Raw genomic sequence first — 21,032 nt, 5'->3', positions numbered from 1 at the left:
AACAAGTCTGACTTGTATTATGTTTTCCCTGAACACTAATTATTTTGTTTACTATTGGACATTTAGCATTTTATTTTAGACGTTTAGGAAATATCCACCATGTTTTTCTTTTTATGTGCTGTGGCTCAGATTAGGGCTCATAGAATTGAGGATTAGTAATGGAAGTGGATGTTTCTGTTATTTTTGTGTTTTGTCTCAGAATCAGAAACTCTTAAAGTCTTGGCTCTCTTTCCTGTTGTTCTTCACAGAGCTGGTAGCCCACATCGTGATCTTTTCCTATTTAGAGCACTGGTAATCCAGATTTGGTGATCTGAATCAGGGTGATCCAACCAGCATCAAACTGAAACAGATTATCCGATCCTGGATAGCAGAAAATGGACTTCCAAACATATTACATTCATTTCACACACACAGTGAAAACCTTCAAACATATCTATGGCGTTATAATCTAACTGTTTTTCCAGCAGAAGATCAGAGAGGGCCCAGCAGATGAATTATTAACGATAATAATCTCAATTTGCTGCCCTACATTGATTGGGAACCAGCTCGATTTAATGAATCAAGACATCAATAAATTATTCTTTGTTTCTAATTTGTCTCGGTTGTAGAGGTTAATTAAAACACTGAATATTTAAAATTAGATTAACCTCATCATCTTGGGTCTAAATGCATTAATAATGTTTTGTTAAAATCTTCTTTAAAATATAAATTAAATAAATGCATCCCTATTTCCTTTTATTTATTTATTTATTTATTATTTGATTATTATTATTATTTTATTATTATTATTATTATTTTATTGCAAAGATTTTTTTTTACATCTAAAAATTGATATTTATCTTAATTTATTATTGACACAATTTGCATGTCCCTTCTAATTTTTTTATTTTTTTATTTTTTTATTTTTTCTTCTTTTTTTTCCTTCTAATAATTTCTTCTTGTATTCATTTGGATTCGTATTCAGCACATGTCTGTTGGTCCCTGTATATTAACCCTTGTTCACAAATTAAAATAGATAAATAAATAAATAAATAAATAAATAAATAAATAAATAAAAATAATTAAAATAAATTCCTTTGCTTTCCAGGGTTTTTCTTTTTTTTTATTTCCTTCTATCAATTTCTTCTTGTATTCATTTTGATTTGTATTGAGCACATGTCTTTTGGTCCCTGTATATTAACCCTTGTTCACTAATTTCAAATAAATAAATTTATTAATTTATTGATTAATAAAAAAACAAGAAAAAACTATTATGTATAATAAATAAATAAATAAATAAATAAAAACTAAGAAGAAACCTATTACGGATAAAAATTAAACAAATAAATAAAAATGATTTAAAAATAATAATAATTAAAATAAATTCCTTTCTTTCCAGGGTTTTTGCAGCTTCCAGTTTTGTCCAGATATTTCTAGAATTTCTATTTTTAGCTCGGATGATGTGGGATAATGTTGCTCCTGTAGACCATCAGGGTCCCTGGTCTGTCCGGAGCTGGGGCCGGAGCCTCATCAGCATCACATGCCGCTGTACCTGCTCTCCTCCAACATGAACTAGTGTTTGGTCCTGACGTCAGCCGTCACCGCCCTGCTGCCTGCCTGCTGCCTGCCTCCTGCCTGCAGTCTCCCAGCCGACAGATGATGATGATGGAGACGGCAGGAGCAGCGGCCTCCCCGTGAATCCCATCCGGAGGAAGAAGAGGAATTAGTGAGCTGAGCATCGGAATACAAAGAACCACTTTCGGATGGGGACATCTTCACATCTGGCACCGGAAGAGATGCTCCACAGCTGCAGCTGCAGCGGCAGCCGAGCGCCTGGGAGCGGCGGGCTGTGCCGCTCCGCTCGGGGTGTTCCTCAGTTTGCGTGCGCGCCCACTGTGGAGGCGATTTAGGGAAGACATCCCGTGGGTAAACATCACGGACACGCTACCACCATCGCGGATGTGACTAATAAAGAGGAAGAAATCGCTTTAACAGGGTGGAGCTGCGGTTTGCTGAATAAATGATGAGCTCGTCACTCTCAGCCGGACTGTGATCGCTGTTATTTATGTCCGGCAGACATTGTTCCCGCTCATTCTCTCACTCAGCGCCGTGTTTTTGGACCTGGATGCTGACCCAGGTGATGCTGTGGGACCGGACGGAGCGTTAGGACGATGGCCGCGGGCTGGAGCGGGACTACCCCGAGCGGCTCTCCGTGGAGGCTGTTTATGCAATCCGACGCAGTGTTGGGCTGATCTGATGCTGCTCCTCTACAGTTTCCATATGATATGATCCCCAGAACTGCCAGGCCTCGGTGTTCCTGTGAAATCAGCTCAGGCCTTTGTGGAAGTGGAGGAGGAGGATGCTCTGAGTAAGGCGGCCCTGGTTTCTGGATTTAAGTCGTAAGACCGGGACCTCAGCGACCATGTCGAAAGTTGTCAGTAACAAGGAGAAGAAATCCTTCAGCAAGAAGCTCTTCCGGAGGAGCTCGGTCCGCTCCGTGGGGAGCTTCATGAACAGAGTGCTCCGGACCTTATCCACTCTGTCTCATTTCGGCACCGACGAGCAGGCCGCCGAGGACGAGAAGGACGACGCGGGTTCGATTCCCAACACCACCGGGGGGTCGGTTCCGTCAGACGACAGCGACTGTGGGGGATTCCCGTTCGGGGATAAGGTGCCAGGTGTAGCCGGGCTGAAGAACCACGGGAACACCTGCTTCATGAACGCCATCCTGCAGTGCCTGAGCAACACCGAGCTGTTCGCAGAGTACCTGGCTCTGGAGCAGTTCAAGGGGACCGAGACCACCACCAGCAGCAGCAGCGACAAGGCCAAGTCCAACGGGGTGCTGGTGCAGAAGAAGGCCAGCCAGCAGCAGCAGCAGCAGCAGGAGTCCGGGGAGGTGACCGAGCAGCTGTCCGGACTGGTCCGGGCTCTGTGGACCTTTGAGTACACACCTCAGCACAGCAGAGACTTTAAGGTAACCAGAGAAGGGGTCTGAGGGGTTGCAGGATGATAAAAACAACAACACAATCTACATTTTTCATAGAGGAGCTGTTTTTCAGCAGACCCAAATTAGATCTACTCACCTGCCTGGAACAAAGTTTCAGACTCAGTCAGTCTGTGGCCCTGAGCTATTTAAAAACCCTCTCAGGGACTTGTTACAAACAAAGCATGTCAGCTGAGGATGTGACTCTTTCAAGATGATTATAGCTTTGTTGATTTATTCTGTTTGCCACCAAAAGCACCAACTTCACTGCTGCAAAAACTGAAATTTTATCAAGTGTTTTTGTCTTATTTTCTGAGCAGAAAATGTCTTTTTAGACTCAATATGAGCCACATTCACCTGAGCAGAGAGAAAAGTTGCTTGTTCTAAGCAAGATTAAAATAGTTTTGGATTTGTCATTATAGTTTAGTTTTAGTTAGTTTAGTTTATAGTTTAGTTTTTATTTAGTTTTAATTTTTGCAACAAGGCTTAATTTCAGTTTAGTTTTAGTTTTTCATACCTTATTAACCAGGTGCAGGATTTAAAAAGGTCAGAGTAAATATTTTGTAATACAGTTTATTTTCCAGTTCAACATAGAGCTCACTGCTCAGTCAATGCTGTTACTGAACTGTTGGCTGCTGCCTTTTTCTTAAAAAAGAAAATAATATAAACTTAATATAAAAGTATAAACATAAATTATATAAAATAATGTTAACATGAATTAAATAAAAATGATAAAAACGTAGATTATATAAAACAATATAATATGAGCTTTAATATTTAGAAACTTGGACTCTGTAACAATAAAATCAGACTCACATGAAATTAAACTATTACAGATGCTCTGATTTATTGCTCCTCTGTTTTGTCTTAGCACAGCACACAGCCTGTCAGTGAAGTAAACAAGCACGTCCCAGTATGTCGCTGTGATGGTGCAGTACGGTGCTGACAACTGCCGAAAAACTGTTGTAAAATTGGTTAGGAAAATGTGTTGGATTATTTAAATCCTAAAGGCTGTTAATATTGTCAAAAACGCTAACTTAGGACATTTTGTCTTTAATTTTAGTTTGTGAACTCAAGATACAGTTTTAGTTAACTTATCGTTTTTCTTTTCTTTTCTAGTTTTTATTAGTTTGAGTTAACCGCAATGTATTTTAAATTTTAGTTTTCCTTTTTAGTTTCGTTTTAGTTAACTATTATAACCTTGGTTCTAAGATATTTTTCCGGACTGGTCAGGTGAATGTGGCTCATATAGAGTATAAAAAGACCCTTTCAACTTAAAATAAGACAAAAACACTTCATAAGATTTCAACTTTTTGCAGCAAATGAGCCTCTCAGGTGAAGTTTTGAGTAGTTCAAATCACATAAAGCACATATGTTCGGTTGTGTTTCAATGTTATTTGTTGAGATGTAACAGTGGTGAAGCAAAACTGTTTCCAACAAGCAGAAACTTCCAACAGGACCAAACTCAGAGGTTGGGATACAAAGATTTTAGTGATATGTATGTATTTAAAAGAAGGTAGACTGATATCTTTATTCAGGGCCGATGACAATACCGATAATCAGTAGTGAAGGAAGCTGATAACCGATATTTAGGGCCGATATTCATTTCGCCTTTAGCCTTTAAGCATATGTTTATTAAACAGCTCCCAGGCTCAGCAGCTGGTAAAGTTTTTCACGGCCAGTCAAGTTTTCCAAAAAATGTCTCCGTGTGTCACCAATCAGATGATCAGATGGTGCTGTGGGTAAGACAATGCTAGAGGCAGAGTAGATTAGAAAAATGTTTTGCAGCCGTAGTACATACATCAACAGAAACAAGCAAACAAACAAGAAAGAACATTCATGTATAGGTTAGTCTGACTGACTCATGGATCACATCATGGACAGTAAGTTAAAAAGTAAGAATAAATAGATAAAAACAACACTGTATAATGTGTGCGAAAAGCAACATTTGTCTGTATTGTCTATATTATTTTAAAGGCACAACAAACATAATTTATGCAATAGTATCAAAATGTCTATAACTTATTGAAAAAACTAACAGCTGATGGGACAAATGTATGTCTATGCCAACAATCTTCCTGCAAAGTTTGACAATATTTCCCAGCGTGTTTTTGTTTGCACTGCTAAGGTTACCAAACCAGCAGATCATTGCAAAGGTCAAAATGGAGTCAACAAAGCATGAGGAAAACATTTTTAAAAGAGATTTGTCAACATTAAATCCCCTTAACTTCCTCAGGAAGGACAATCTCTGATTGGCTTCTTTACAAATCACATCGGTGTTTGCATCAAAAGTAAGTTTTTTATCCAGGATGGTTCCTAGATATTTATATTCTGTCACAGTCTACACAGCTGCCCCATTGATAAATGTTGGTACAGTGGCAGGAGGATTTCTGCGATCAGCATTTCTTTGGTCTTGGAGACATTGAAATGCAAGTAGGAGTCATTGCATCTCATGGTCCTGCAGAAGGCTGACCACAACAGAGTCGTCTGCAAATTTAACAATGACCCTTGACTCAAATTGTCAGACCATTGACTGTATATAGAGTGGACAGCATGGCTCAAGTACACTGCGCAGTAGAGACTGTGAGGGATTCTGGGAGAATCTGAGTGGAGCCACTGCTGAGTGACAAAAATAATACTTTTTTTCTTCCGTGAGTCTTATCTCTTCTTGGCTCTACCTCCTGACATATTTTACAACCCTTAAAAAAAAACACAAGAACACTGTCAATTACCACTAAACGTGACGTGAAACCTAATTTTTAACCTCTTATAACTAATGAAAATAAAACTTTTCCAAAAAAAGAGGACTTGAATACAAAGCAGCCCAATGATATCTTTAAATCACCGCAACAATCAGACGTGAGAAACATTTCTATGAGGTGTATTGATTTTTAAAAGTTTGACCACAGCCCATCTGGAATGACTAGGGAGATAGATTTTTTGACCATTACTGCAGCCAGCCACCAGGGGGAGCAGTTTTTGTGGAAACCTCACTTTGAGCCGAGCAAGATGACATCTGCTTTTTTTAAAGTCTATGGTGCAGTGTGTCTAATCTGCCGCTGTATAAAAAAAAGACAAATATGCCTCAAAATGCTAAATATCGGCGCCGATAGTCAAGGATCTGCGTCATATATGAATTTAGTGGCAACATTTTGGAACAGAAACATGCAGCAGTTTGTTTTATTTTCACCTTCACACCTGTCCTATGAAGTTGATATTGCAGCCTGTTTTCAACATTCATCCCACACCTGATCAGGTAAATGCTCAGAGGAGGGACGACTAGGTACAGTTAAAAAAACAGAATAAGGCGTCATCTGCTCTCCTCAGGTTTTTACAGCCAGTACATCTCCAGAAACAAAATCAGCGTTGGCCTCAGATCACTCTTTCTTGACCTCCTTAGACCCATGACCCACTTCTTTTTATAAAACTTTGACCTACTACTCACATTTAGGGGTTTCAGGTAAAACAGATGTAAAACATCCACTTTTCCCCTCTCAAACCTGCATCCTCACTCTGAAAAGTTTTCCTGTCGCAACTTCAAAGGTTTCTTCTTCTTCTGCCTTTTTTTGTCCAGTCACCTGTTTTCCTCTTTGAAAAGCTCAAAATAAACAAAAGAGACAGACTAAAATGAGCCGGGCCGGTTCACACATTGCTTATTCTTGACAGCGTTACTATTTCCGTCCCTTTTCTCTACCTTGGTTGCCAGCCAGAGCACAAACTGTCTGATTGGATATAGATTATTCTGCTGGGAGTGGGAGGCCTTGAACATGTGGGCCTGTAACTGAGCGTGGAAATGAAGAGTAAACTTGGAGCATCAGACTCTCTGATAAGGTAAATTTGTCAGACTCTGACTCTTGTTTGTAGAGTCAGAAAGTGTGTGTGTGTGTCTGATGGATTATAGTGACTCATCGTTCCTCATTTGTTTGTTTTGGATGACAGAGCCTCAAACTGATCATTCATCGCTCCCTCAGTATCAGTCAGTGAGTGTTTCAGAGAGCTCTCTGTCAGAAACAAACCAAAAACTCTCACACAGATTCAGCTACTGTCCAAACTGTCTGTCTCAGAGTTCGGGAGGAAGTGTAGTTTCTTATTTTTGAAGCAGTGCGTCCAAACCTTGTGTTCAGATCCTCCAGCTTGAGCAGAAAACTCTGTTTTTGTGGTGAGTGTTGGTGAGAGCTCAGCTTTGTGTCTCTTCTCTCAGACCACAATCTGAGCCCAAACAGAGAGCACTTAGAGATCATTAGGAAGGACTATCAGCTCCTCGGAGTCAGTTTCTGCCAAGGCTGGGACCACATGTTTTCTCCTGATTTGATTCTTTTATGATTTTTGGGGTGCCGATTCAATTTAAATTGTGAATCCTTGATTTGTCCGATTTTTGTGATTTTTAGTTTGATTTTTTAACACCAGGCCAAGTGAAAAAGTTGAATGATGAAGTCTACGGACAATAATAGGAGCCATATTCCCCCCCAAAAATAAACATCACTTGTAGGGATGGGTACCTTTCACATTTGAAACGTTACGGTACAGATGTCCAATACCTAGCGATCGTGTCGGTACCAATTTTGGGTCCTTTTATGTGCCTATGTAATAATAAATATCAATTTGTTTAATAATAAAATATCTAAATTTTTCAATTTAACACATCTATTCTTCAGTATACAATCTTGCAATGCTGTGTTCATGACCAGCATGGAAAATCACAAGAGCCGCGTTTCCACCAAGTAGACCGGTTCAGTTCGTCTTGGTACGTCTTGCGCATTTTGTGGCATTTCCACTGACTTATCCCAGGACAGATCCCCAAATAACCGAGACAACCGATCTACTTTTTGGGACCCTTTCATACGGGTGCCAGACTGAACCGATCCACTCTCAGAAGGTGGAGCAACAACACTGCAGACCGTTGATTGGACGAAAAAATTGTCACTTACCGTGCGACAGCGGCTGCACTGTCTTCTCTGAAACAAAGCTTGATTGCACTTCCTTTCAAAAAGCCACATGCCAATCACAGAGAGGACGAAATGCTACATGTCTTCCATTGTTGCTTTTTGTTTACTGTGTCGCGTTTTTCTTCTTTGTTGGGTTTTTTAGCTGGATAAACTGTCGCGCTGCTACGGCGTCACGCTGTTATTCAACAGCTGGGGATTTCAGCATCTGGCTTGCACGTCTTCTACCACAAGAGGGCACAGTTTGCTATTGAAACGCAATCGAGGTCCGGCTTAACTGTATCAAACCGTGCCAAACTGTACTGAACCGAACCGGACTGCTTGGTGGAAACGTGACTAAGGATGTGCTAAGGTACCAAAACATGGTACCGTTTGATTTTACATGAATTGGTACTCAGTACTACAGACAGAATTTGGTTGGTACCTGTAAAGTAGTAGTTAGGATTTATGCATGGAATCTGACATCTCAACTTTTTTCCACCTCAGCATATAAAGAAATACTAAATGAAGGACTTATATTTGAAAAAAAAATCACTATTTCAATTCGTTAAATAAAAAATTCTGATATTTCAATATATTGATTTTTTTCTCTCACCCTTATTGAAAATGTTTAAAAAACTGTCATAGAAAACCCAAAACTTTCAACTTCGATATTTATTTTGACAACTTTATTCATGGTGAAACAGCTCCAACATATTGTGGTCGTTTAAGCAATAAAAAGTTAGTTTCTACATCTTTTGTATTGAAGGGAATGGAAAATAAAAGGAAAGCACAGATCTCCACCAAGCAACACTTAGTCCGACTTTAATGTTATACTTCCTTTCAGCAGACTGTCTGCTACAATTTGGTGTTAGTTGCAGGTTTGTACGATAATTTGTTTCCTGAATATTGCCAGAATCTGGATCGTACTTTTACATGTGTCAGAAATTTTGGTGACCTTGTCTTGTATTGTTTTGCAAAACAATCCGACCATTTATCATGGAGTTATATACATGTATGGTGAAAACTGCCCTATCTCACAATGATAAAGAATCCTTTAAAATAGTCCTGGATCCAGACGGTGATCTGGATCACCTCCAAAATTTAATCACGTCTTCCTTATCCCATTTTGAACATTTCCTGAACATTTCATCAAGATCTGTTTGTTACTTTTTGAGTTAAAGAGACAAACTCTCCCATATTGGCGTTAAAGGGGTTTTAACCAATCAGAATCAAGTATTGCTTTAACACAGATTTTTAAAAATCATCTCAGAGTCAGAGAGGTCACCATTAGAGCTCTAATCACAGACCCTGACCCTGTGGCTGAGCTGCTTGAGGCTTTTTATTGGTCCAAAATGCTGAGGTTGCCTCGGTAATGCCTTCAGAATGAGGCAGGAAGTCCCATGGGGCATGCTGGGTAGGCTCACAGAGCACGCTCCTCTCCTATCTTTGACCTTGTGTGACATTTGATAGCTGATGGAGGTGACCGTACAGCCTCCTGCCTGAAGAGCACGCAGTGTTTCCTCCTCTGATCGCTAACAGTCGGTGAGGTTATCTGTCCATTTCACCCTCACCCCGCCGACCTTTAGGATTGTGCTGATGTTGGGGCGGTCAAAGGCGCTGAATATTTCATGAGGCAGTGATGTCACGAGCAGAAACAGCCCTCTTTAACCTCAGCGTGTGTTTTCCCCGCTGCAGAATGTGGTGTCCAAGAGCGCCCTGCAGTTCAAGGGAAACTCCCAGCACGACGCGCAGGAGTTCCTGCTCTGGCTGCTGGATCGAGTTCACGAAGATCTGAACCACATCGTCCACCCTGACATCAGACCCCCCTTGAAGGTGAAACCACGACGTGCTCATGACACGTTCAGGAGATTCACAGTCATCTGTACTTTATTGGTTATGAACTTCACTGGTTTAACGTCACTGTTTATGTTTTTTTTCAGCCTCCAGTAGAAGAAGAAAATCCACCTGAAGGATCTCCACTACCAGCACCTGGCTCTTTTGTACAGGAGTTGTTTCAGGCACAATACAGGTGACGTTTCATCGGCCAAGTCATGAGCTGTTGATTGAATAATTTTAATACTTGGACTAAGGTTGTTTTTTCCAAAGTTTTGCTTGCGTTGTTGACAAGTCACATCCCAAAACATTCACCACTGATTGTATCCGTGTCCCAGCACCTGGTTCTTTACAACAAAAGCCATAAAAACTACAAAAAAAAAAAAACGATTACAAAGATATCGTTTGGAGAATAGCTGCAGAGATTGAATATGACACCTCAAAATTTTTCACAATTTCGCGCCGTTTATTCGTGTCGCCTTTGGTGCGCAAGAGTGCACAAAATACAAAGCAAAGCCCACAACAGCCTAAGTTTCAAATGAGTGTGACAAAAAAAAACACAAAAAAAGCCTCAAAGTTCAAAACGATACACTCCTACTTGAAGCTAACAGAAGATAGCCTGAAAAACTCTTTATAAGCAGATGGGTGACATCACACAAACTACGGTCTGTGTGTGGAACATGTAAACACGGGCTGTTTTTTCAGCCTGTAGTCGACCATTGGGTTCAGACTGAAACAGAAACATTTTCATTATTTCTATTATCATTATTATATTTTTATTACAGATTTCTTATTATTTTTATTATCAATATTATTATTATATATTTATTACTTTTTTTCATTTTTATATTTTACACACATATATATATATATATATATATATATATATATATATATATATATATATATGTGTGTGTGTGTGTGTAAAATATAAAAATGAAAAAAAGTAATAAATATATAATATATATATACATATATATATATATATATATATATATATATATATATATATATATATATATATATATATATATATATATATATATATATATAATTGTTATTATTTTTATTTTCTTTTTTGATCATTTTTATTTAACTTTTTTATTTTTATATTTAATATATAATTATATTTATTATTAGTATTAGTATAACTTTTTTATATTTTTATATTTTATATCTTAACTTTTTCTACATTTTATTTTACACAGTGTATTGTTTGTAATTCTGTATTATTTAAGTAGTCTTATGTTGTTTCCTTGTTAATTGTTAGCACCAGTACATCAAGCCAAATTCCTTGTACTTTTTAAACAACAGACCATGAGAAAAAGTTAAATAATGATGAAAATGTCTACAGACATTATCAGAAGCCATATTTTCCCATAGAATGCACATCATGAGAATCAGAGAGGAACATTTCACCCTCTACTGGAGAAAAGTGGGAACCTTTTTTTCAATTGAGTTTACAAACAAAGACTGAAATTAAAAATTTAATTCAAAAAAAAAAAAAAGATTTTTTGTTAATGAATCCAGATTTTGATATTGTTGTACAAAAAATCCCTATATATCCGTTTTTGTTCCCATCCCTGGTGAAAACACTATAATCTAGTGGCTGAAAATATTGTACTGTTCCTTTAAAATGATACCTATGCACATATTGCTTTCCATTTTTATTCTTTTACTTTGAACTTCCGCGAGACTTCGTTTCTTTGCCTGATCTTGTTTGCTTTGTTTATCTTTTATTTACTTATAGTTGTTTTAATATGTTTTCTTCTATAAGTGTGTTTTTTATGACCCGTTTTTATCGTTTTGTTTTACCTACCTGTACAGCACTTTGTTCACAGCTGTGGTTGTTTTTTAAAGTGCTTTATAAATAAAGTTGGTGTGGTTTATTGAAGCTCTTCATTTCTCTCCTCAGGTCGTCGCTGACCTGCCCTCACTGCCAGAAACAGAGCAACACCTTTGATCCTTTCCTCTGCATCTCACTGCCAATCCCGGTACCTCACACTCGGTAAGCAGGCGTCATGAACAAGCAGGAAAATATTTATCAGACAAAAAAAAAGAGAAGAGAAGAGATGGAGTCTGAGCAGAGCAGCATTAAAGAGAGTGTCAAAGCCAGCCAAGACAAACACCATGAAACTTCTGACAGGAGGAGGCTAAAATTAGAAGTTTCCGTCTCTCTTTGAAGGCCTGTCCAGCTGCTGCTTATAAAACAGACGATTCATCTGCGTCTCTGTGTTTCAGGCCGCTGTATGTGACAGTGGTGTACCAAGGAAAGTGCTCCCACTGTATGAGAGTCGGGGTGGCCGTGCCTCTGTCCGGCACCGTGTCCAGGCTGAGACAAGCCGTGGCTCAAGAGACCAAAATACCGGCCCAACAGGTGACGCCTCCACTTTGAGGCTAGAGATGGATCTGAGTGGATGGACAGGAAGTAAAAACATCCTCCTCCTCTTTGTCTCCCTGCAGATTGTCCTCACTGAAATGTACTTTGACGGCTTTCACCGCTCCTTCTGCGACGATGACGACGACCTTGAGATCATCCAGGAGAGCGACTCCATCTTTGCCTTCGAGACGCCTGAGCTCTTCAGACCGGATCAGATCCGCTCCAAGCGAGGCGGTACGGCATCCTGTTTATTCCCCAGAAACAAGTTCTTAGCTCTCTGCCACACACACTACACACACTACACACACTGTTCAGACCGTGGAGTGTTAGTTTCATTTCTGCAGCTGAAAAATCTTCACCTGTCTGCCGTACAGGGAGCCCACACGCCAACCTGAACCAGAACAACCTGAAGTACAGCACAGATAACAACAGGATACCCACACAAATCCAGGAGCCAACGACCCCGCCTCAGAGTCCCAACAAGAACAGCGGGCAGGCCGAGAAGATCGTCCTGTTGGTGTGTAACCGAGCGTGTGCGGGGCAGCAGGGAAGAAGGTAACGTAAAGTGATGATGGAGAGGGTCACGTCTGGAATAACTTCACTAAATCACATTTTAATAAATCTCAAGGAGAAAAAAAACATTGGTAAAACAAACTGATACGATAATGTTATATAATACGTTATATTCTTAAAATTGATTGTTTCCTGCATAAAATCCCTCCTTTTGAATTTTAGTTGCAGCTGATTTGAGACTTTTTTGTGTTTTTGTCCTATTTTTTCTTCAGAAAGTCGTGATAATATAAAAGCATATTTCTGCCAGTTGAACAAAAAAAAGTCAAAATTGTGAGATAAAAAAATTCAAATATGAGATAAAAATAAATTTCTTTATCACACTAAACTGTAGCTAGAGTAAACTTCAGTTTAAAGCTCCAGCTTCAGCTTTAGCAAATTTTTAGCAAGAAGACTTTTTAATTTCGTAATTTCAACTTTTTATCACATAGATTTAATTTTCAATCTCATTATTTCAAATTTTATATAACAATTGTGTCTTTTGTATGTTACACTTTAAACGTTTTATCTTATAATATCCAATTTTCAATCTTATAGTTTCAATTTTTTAACTCATAATTCCAGTTTTTATGTCATATTTTCATTTCTTTAATCTCATAATTTTTATTTTTTATCTCAGAATTTCCATTTTTAATCTCATTATTCCTCTTTATATCTCATAATTTCAATTTTTGAGACACGTAATTTCAATTTTTACCTCAGTATTTCATTTTGTATCTCAAAATCTCTGACATTAAATCTCATAATTTCATTTCTTAATCTCCAAATTTCATTTCTTAATCTCATAATTTTTATTTTTATCTTATAATTTAATTTCTTTGAACTCATAATTTAAATTTTTATCTTATGATATCCATTTCTTAAATCTCATAATTTCATTTTTTAATGTCATAATTTGATTTTTTAAATCACATTTTTTTTCATTTTTTCTCATAATTTTTTTACATTTTTAATCTCATAATTTCATTCTTTAAGTCATATTTTTTACATTCTTTTCTCTTAATTTTTTGTCATAATTTTTTACATTTTTAATCTCATCATTTTATTTCTTTCATCTCATATTTTCAACTCTGTATCTCATAATTTAGAGATTTTCATCAAATAATTATACGTTTTAAATGTCATAATTTTGACTTATTTATTTTTTGTAAGTGGCAGAAATGGGCTTCCATACCATAAAGTGCGTAGCAATAATCTTAATCTGACAACACAAAGACATGACGTGTCTTAACATTTGCACTAGGGAGATATTGTCTGTTTCTTTCACTGTTTCATCAACGATAAAAGTCTAAATATCGACGTCAAAGTGACTTTTAAACTTATTTCAGAATCCAAGTCCCAGTATTTTCACGTCTGACTTTATCCGCTGAGTCAGACTTTTCTCTCTGTAACCTAATCACAAGGACTTACATTTTATCTTCGTTTGATTAAAAAAAAAAGTTTCCTGTAATCCACTTTGTAACTGATGATGATTTTCTGTACAATTCTATGTGCTGACTACAAAAACTCTTCTTTAAACCTTAAACTTGTGGATCTGATGTGGTTTGATTTTCTGCTCTTCCTGCAGGTTTGGTAATCCATTCATCCTGTATCTGGAGCGCACGGTGACCTGGGATGTTCTCCAGAAAGAGATCCTGGAGAAGATGCGACATCTTCTACGGCCTGGAGTTTTTGTGCAGGTGCTCATTAGATAAAACCTTTGTAACCATTAAACTCTTTTATATCTCGTTAGTAAGAGTCACTAATTTCTTCCTCTTCCTCCTTCAGGTGGGGCCCTTCACGCTGCGAGTGGTCGGAGTGGTTGGAATCACTTACCTCTTACCTCAGGAGGAGCAGCCTCTGTGCCACCCCTCTGTGGAGAGGTAATACCGCTCATCACCACCAGAGGGCGGTGTTGTCTGAGCATTTAAAGCTGTATTACATAAACCCTGCGGCGTGCTCCATCCGCCTGGTGTTGATTGAGGAGCGCCGGCCTGTGGGCCGACTCTTTGGTGGTATTGATGTTAAAATATCTCCTGAGATGTGTAATAGCTCGTCTGCGCTTATGGATTTTTCTCTGAGAAGGTGTCGACCTCTGCGCTTTGTTCATGGATTTTTTCAAATGAGGGGAACGAGGGAAAAATGATGTGTGCAGACGGCTGCGGCACAGAAAATGAGAGATGAAAACTCAGATTATTTTCCTATATGTTTGACTTTCTTCTGTTTCTTATCTTCGTCAGGGCGTTTAAGTCTTGTGGTCCTGGAGGTCCTCCTCATGTTAAAATCGTGGTCGAATGGGACAAAGAGACAAAAGACTAGTAAGTCTCATCTGATCAGGCTGAGGGCTGACGTGTGATTTCTGTGTGGAAACTTGAAAACGTGTAGAAAAGTCTTCTGAAGCTGCCTCTGATCCTCCCGTGACTTGCGTCATGTTCTCCCTGCAGTCTGTTCAAAAGAACCGAGGATGAATACATCCCGGATGCTGAGAGTGTGCGGCAGGTGAAGGAGCAGCACCTGCAGCCTCAGACCTGCTCGCTGGCCCAGTGCTTTCAGCTCTACACCAAAGAGGAACAGGTAAGCAGCTCTCCTACTTTTATTTTTACTTTAAAAAAGAAAAAAAATAGATTCTTTTAATGATTGTCTTCATGTGTCTTCCTCTCAGCTGGCTCCTGATGATGCCTGGAGGTGTCCTCACTGTAAACAGTTGCAGCAGGGCAGCATCAAGCTCAGTCTGTGGACCCTGCCCGACATCCTCATCCTCCACCTGAAGCGCTTCAGACAGGTACCGCTGGAGACACACCCACAAACAAACTCCTCGACTGTGGAGTCCAAAATTTCACCTCTTGTGTTGTCATATCACTTTTTTTTCGCCTTCTTTAATTTACTGTCTTGTCAGAAAGAGGACGACAGTGGAAAAAAGTTTCCAAATGTGACGTCAAATTAAGAATCTCACTCTGCTCTTTTGTTTCGAATTCATCTTAGATCACAGAAAAAAGTTAACATAGTAAAAATTACGTTTAAACCTACTTTAATTATGTCAGTATGATGTTGTCATGCACAGAAGACATGAATCGCTTTAAATGTAGCTGACACAAGGAATTGTGGGTGTTTTTCTTCTCTCTTTGCAGAAATTGATGAGTACATTTGCACATACAAGGAATTTTACATGATGTATTAACAAGGAAACAGAGTGAGACTAGCTTCTACTTAAATAATACAGAATTACGAACAATACACTCACAAAAATGAATAAAGAAAAAGTTAAGATATAGAATATAAATAAATAATAATATAAAAAAGTTAAGTTTACATATATTTAAAAAAGAAAATAATAATACTAATAATAATAATATTATATTGATAAAAAATAATAAACATAATATATATAAATTAAAAAAATATTTTATATATAGAATATAAAATATAAAAAAGTTAAATAATTTAAAAAAGGGGAATAATAATAATGTATATTTATAAAGGACTAATAAATATATTTATATGTAGAATATAAAATATTTTATATATTAAAATATAAAATAGTGAAAACAATTATTTAGAAAAGAAAATAACACAAATGAATAAAAAAAAATTTGATTAAAAAAATTTAACAAAATATTTGTAAAATATCAAACATTTTATCTATAAAATATACAAATATAGAAAAATTAAACAACATTTATTTCAGAAAGAAATTTATAAATAATAATGATAATATATATCTATAAAAAAATAAATATACATTTATATATAATATAAAAAATATTGTATATATTAAAAATATATAAGTATAAATCAAGAAAAAATATAATATTGATAATAAAAATAATAAAAAACAAAGGATAGGTGCAATGAGGAGCAGTGCAAATTAATAAAAAAATAATAATAATGAAGGCAACTTTGACAGTTTATTGTGTTGTACTCTTAGGATGGAGATCGGCGCATGAAGCTGCAGAACATGGTGAAGTTCCCTCTGATGGGCATGGATATGGCGCCTCACATGGTAAAAAGGAGCCAGAGCAGCTGGAGCCTCCCCTCCCACTGGTCGCCATGGAGACGACCTTATGGGATGGGCCGTGACCCTGAGGACTACCTTTACGATCTGTACGCGGTGTGCAACCATCACGGGACCATGCAGGGAGGACACTACACAGGTAACAGACGCACGCTGGCGTCCCCGACTTCCTGTTCGCTCAGCGTCCAGAGAAACTCACTGAACTTTGCTCCGTCCTCCAGCTCACTGCAAGAACTCCATCGATGGGCAGTGGTACTGCTTTGATGACAGCGATGTTCAGCCCATAGCAGAGGATGAAGTCTGCAAGCCAACCGGTTACATCCTGTTTTATCAGAGACGCGCCACAATCCCGTCCTGGTCCGCCAACAGCTCCGTAGGAGGTCAGTTACAGCTTATGAAACCGTGTCTGAGCGTTCCCAGAGTGAGGATTAACTCGTGACCACGTCTGCTTTCAGGATCCACCAGCTCCTCCCTGTGCGAGCACTGGATCAGCCGTCTGATGGGAAGCCGACCGCCCAGCCAGGCCTCGTCGGGTTCCTCCAGACGCACCTCGCTGGCGTCTCTGTCGGAGTCGGCTGAGTTTGCTGGAGAACGCAGCGAGGATGACGGTGAGACTCATGAAACAGAATCACTGAGAGTCTTTAAAGACGTCTGCTGATTGTTTCTTTCCGTTGTGCAGGTTTTTCGAGCCGCCAGGCCGTCAGAGGCATGCAGAGACAAACCTTCTCCTCCAGATCCTCCATCGCCAGCCCGCTCGTGCTCAGCGAGAACGGCACCAAACCGTCCTGGCCGCACTCCGCCAAGCTCCAGCTCCGCTCCAACTCCCCCTCACGCTTCTCCTTGGAGTCCCACTCCTCCTCGCCCACGCTGGAGATGATCGGAGAGGTGGTGGATAGCTTCCCCGGGTCGCCCAAACAGGAGAAAGTGACGGGAGGACGCTCCGCCCTCGCAGCTTTGGACGGGAACCTGAGCAGCAGGCGGCTGATCGAGCAGGTCCACTCCAAGGCCGTGGCCCAGGCCGAGCAGAGGAGCTCCGTCCAGGCCAGGGAGAACAACAACGTGGTGGCGGCTGCTGAGCAGAACAGCCCTCGCCACGGGGCAGCGGTGAAGGAGCAGAAACAGAGGAATGGGGCAGCGGACAGCAGTGGCGCTAAAAGGACGTCAACGAAAACGGGGATAGAGAACGAAAGGAGTCCCAAAAAGCGTCCCGCCACCTCCTCCACGTCCTCCAGCTCCCTGTCGCCTGCGTCTCCAGCTGTCGATAAGTTAACGTCTAGAGCTCAGACCAAAGGTACGGCATCAACGTCCAGCCCCAAAGACAGGAACGAAGGCGCCGCTAAAGCAAGCAAGGCCAGTTCTTCCAGAACGGCGACCCCCTCCAAGAAAAGCTCCTCCCAAACCCCCGAGGTGCTACGAACGGACGCCGCCCAGCAAAGGAAGAGCGGCTCTCCAGGATCGCAAAGCTCCCACCCTCAGAGGAAGACCTCGCCGAGGGCGGGCGGCGAGAAAAGCTCCGCCTCAGCAAGGACTAAAGCAGCTGAGAGGAGCACGAGCAGAGACTCCTCCAGGACCAATGTGGTCCCCGAGAAGAAGGCGAACACCGGAGGCCCTCCTTCTAGGTCGAGCGCGGCGAGCCGGGCGGAGAGCAGGCCGGGTCGCGGTGCTGAGAACAGACCCGTGGGTCGGAGCTCCAGCAGCAGCTCCTCCATGACCAGCCTCAGATCCTCGAGTGTCGGCGTCTCCTCATCGAGCACCGGCCCGCCGTCCAGAGCGCCGCGAAGGAACAGCAAAACAGAGGAGAAAGGTTTATCCTTTTTCAAAACCGCTCTGAGGCCCAAAGACGCTCGCAAAGCAGGGGATGCTGGGAAAACCGGGGCGGGGGAAGCTAAAGGAAGCCCAGAGGATGGTGGCGGCGGCGATGCAGCGAGGGAAGGAGCGGGTAAGAAAGCTCAGAACGCCGCCTCGGAGGCAGCCAAAGACAAAGAGTCCTCGAAGACGTCGGCGACGGCGACGGCGAAGCACTCGCTGCTGTCCACGAAGTCGAAGCTTTCCGGAGCTGAAACGAACACTCAGCAGTCCCCTGCCAACGCGAAGGAGCCGGCGAAGAAGGAGCCGGCGAAAAAGACGATGCAGTCGAGGAAGATCCCCATCAACTCCTCGCAAACCAGCCAGAAGGCCAAGTGACTCTTCCAACAATCCTTCTTTCTCTCGTGCAGCTCCGCGGTGTTTTCACATCTTAAAGCACCTGTAGCTTTTCAGTCCTCACTGGAAACCAGCTGCCATACTGGACGCCCACTGTTGTTACATAGATATTTAGGAATGGGTTTTAACTAAGCACTTTGTATGGATTGCATTGATTTGGAGGAATATTATCGTGTGTTGTAAATACGCATGGACTGCACATGTATTGAAATTATTGCCTTGTTCTGTCTGTAGCATAGAGCAGAGAGTGTATCTCAGCGGGAGGCGGAAGTGACTTTGCACAAAGATGGATTTACCACGAACGACTCGGTCACCAAAGGAAGTTTACCGGTGATTTTTAAACACGCTGACGCAGTGAAATAATTTCCAAACGAAGTCTTTATGTACAGCTCTCCTTCACTACCGAGAGCCATATGTCAACAACAAACATCAGTGCCTCAGATAATCAAAGACGTATTTAATCTAAATTGTATAACTGCAGATGTTGGTAAATTTATAACTGGATTTTAATATTTATTAAGCACTGAACATGTTGTTTCAAGTAAACCACGATTAAGCCTATTTAACCTGAACTGCTGTTTACATATGCTCCTTGATGTAGTACTTGTGCAACAGCCTTTAAGTATTTTTGTCGTGGAGAGAAGTCGAGGAGGAGTGCAGGGAATGACGCATGTGTTGTTGGTGTTAAAACGTCCGGAGACCTTCGTTTTTGTAATGCTCCTTTAAATGTTTGTGTTATGATTTACCTGTAATGACGAAACAATCCCATCCGGTCGCCATCTCTGCACCTCCTCACGAGGGCAGATCAGCCTCTTCTTCTTCTTCTTCTTCTTCTTCTTCTTCTTCTTCTTCTTCTTCAGACTGCCAGACATCTCCGAACATTCCTCTCAGACGAACACAGGGTTACTGTAAAAACACACACACTTTCACACACACTCTGCACATTCAGAGACAGCTGGGATGCCTTCGTTTCAAACATGTACATAGAGCACCGCGGTGTGTTTGAGTCAGCCGTCACAGCTTGTGCACATCGTCAGCTTGCATTAACGAGTAGACCGACACTGAACGCAGCGACTCAGACCGAGATCACCGTCCACGACCTTTTCGACAGGTGTTGCATGAAAAAAAAAAATGCTTATGCATGCACTGAACTATGCAAGCAGACTCTTGCTAATGCCCACACTGATATGTAGACGTGCTACTCTTGGATGTGTATATATTTCTACAACTGTATATTTTTCCAAAATGCCAGCATCAGAGAGCATGTAAAGGCATCCTTTATTAAAGCTTCGTTTGCACATTTCTTCAAAGTAATATCTACATTTTGTATGAATGATAAGTATTGCTCATTCACCCTCAGCAAAGTAAATCAGCTCACTTGGACTTTGATGTTCTCTGTATTCATTCGTCTCATTTTTCCTCCAACATTTAAAAACTTTAGGAGATTTTTTTTAATAGATTTATCGACGAAAACGCGTCCGCTGGCTTTAATTCTTCATGAAAAATTCTCTAAAAGCATAAAAAGTTTTCTTGAAATAGTCCAAAAGGGAAAGTTTCATCAAAAAGACGGCCTTTTCAAAGTAAAAGCATGACTCAACCTTTATAAAAACTGTTCATTTCTGGGATTACATTTGTTTTTAATGTAAAAAAATTCGCTTTTTGAATTAATTCTCCCTCTCTCAGTACGGATATCTCGACAAAGACAGATGTCACTGTGAAAAACTGCACTTGAAGCATCTTTTATTTTGTAGGAGCCCCAAAGTTTCATCAGAAGTGCAGATCCATGAATGTCAGTGTCCTCAAACAGCCGGACCTCAAGCTTCTTCATCCACATTCCTGCCCCCCTCCGGAGCAGGATTCAGATCTTATCATCAGTGCCTGGTGGCATCAGTGTGTCCATACTGTGCTATTACGTCCAACATGCAGTATCTAACCTGACATGTGTATGTCGCTGTAACATAACGTGATGGAGTGAAAGGGATTTCTTCTCATCATTAAACTGTGCAATGATTTCTTTTCACTGATGCATGAAAGTTTTTATTTCTCGTTTCTTTCAGTCATTTCTAAAGTGTACTGTGAGACGTTTTACCTGGGGGTAGCAGTATGTGCTGGCATTGATTTAACAATGCGAGTCCAACAACAATAACAAAATAAATTTATGCCATTAAC

The 21,032-nt window shown here is 40.2% G+C and overlaps 1 protein-coding gene across 1 annotated transcript; it reads left to right on the top strand.

The window, feature by feature from the left end:
• The first annotated feature begins 1,454 nt into the window (after window positions 1-1,454).
• Window positions 1,455-21,030, top strand: LOC141785201 (ubiquitin carboxyl-terminal hydrolase 31-like). Its single transcript, XM_074663367.1, has 16 exons — window positions 1,455-2,953; window positions 9,583-9,720; window positions 9,828-9,916; window positions 11,636-11,728; window positions 11,962-12,097; window positions 12,184-12,334; window positions 12,475-12,655; window positions 14,238-14,349; window positions 14,438-14,532; window positions 14,890-14,967; window positions 15,094-15,223; window positions 15,312-15,431; window positions 16,575-16,800; window positions 16,883-17,041; window positions 17,117-17,269; window positions 17,341-21,030. Exons 1-16 carry the CDS (start codon window positions 2,402-2,404, stop codon window positions 18,843-18,845), a joined length of 3,918 nt encoding a protein of 1,305 aa, XP_074519468.1. The 5' UTR covers window positions 1,455-2,401; the 3' UTR covers window positions 18,846-21,030.
• Window positions 21,031-21,032: the final 2 nt, after the last annotated feature.

Source organism: Halichoeres trimaculatus, unplaced genomic scaffold (assembly GCF_033239565.1).
Source record: "Halichoeres trimaculatus isolate MK-OKI-2021-1 unplaced genomic scaffold, fHalTri1.1 fHalTri1_scaffold_23, whole genome shotgun sequence".
Lineage (NCBI taxonomy): Eukaryota > Metazoa > Chordata > Actinopteri > Labriformes > Labridae > Halichoeres > Halichoeres trimaculatus.
Note: the sequence above shows the minus strand (reverse complement) of the source record. Positions and strands in the feature narration are given on the sequence as shown.

Coding starts and splice junctions, on each gene's coding strand:
- LOC141785201 (XM_074663367.1), top strand. CDS start 2,402: ATGTCGAAAGTTGTCAGTAACAAGGAGAAGAAATCCTTCAGCAAGAAG. Junction 14,350..14,437: donor GGCCTGGAGTTTTTGTGCAG/GTGCTCATTAGA, acceptor TTCCTCCTTCAG/GTGGGGCCCTTCACGCTGCG. Junction 15,224..15,311: donor TCTACACCAAAGAGGAACAG/GTAAGCAGCTCT, acceptor TCTTCCTCTCAG/CTGGCTCCTGATGATGCCTG.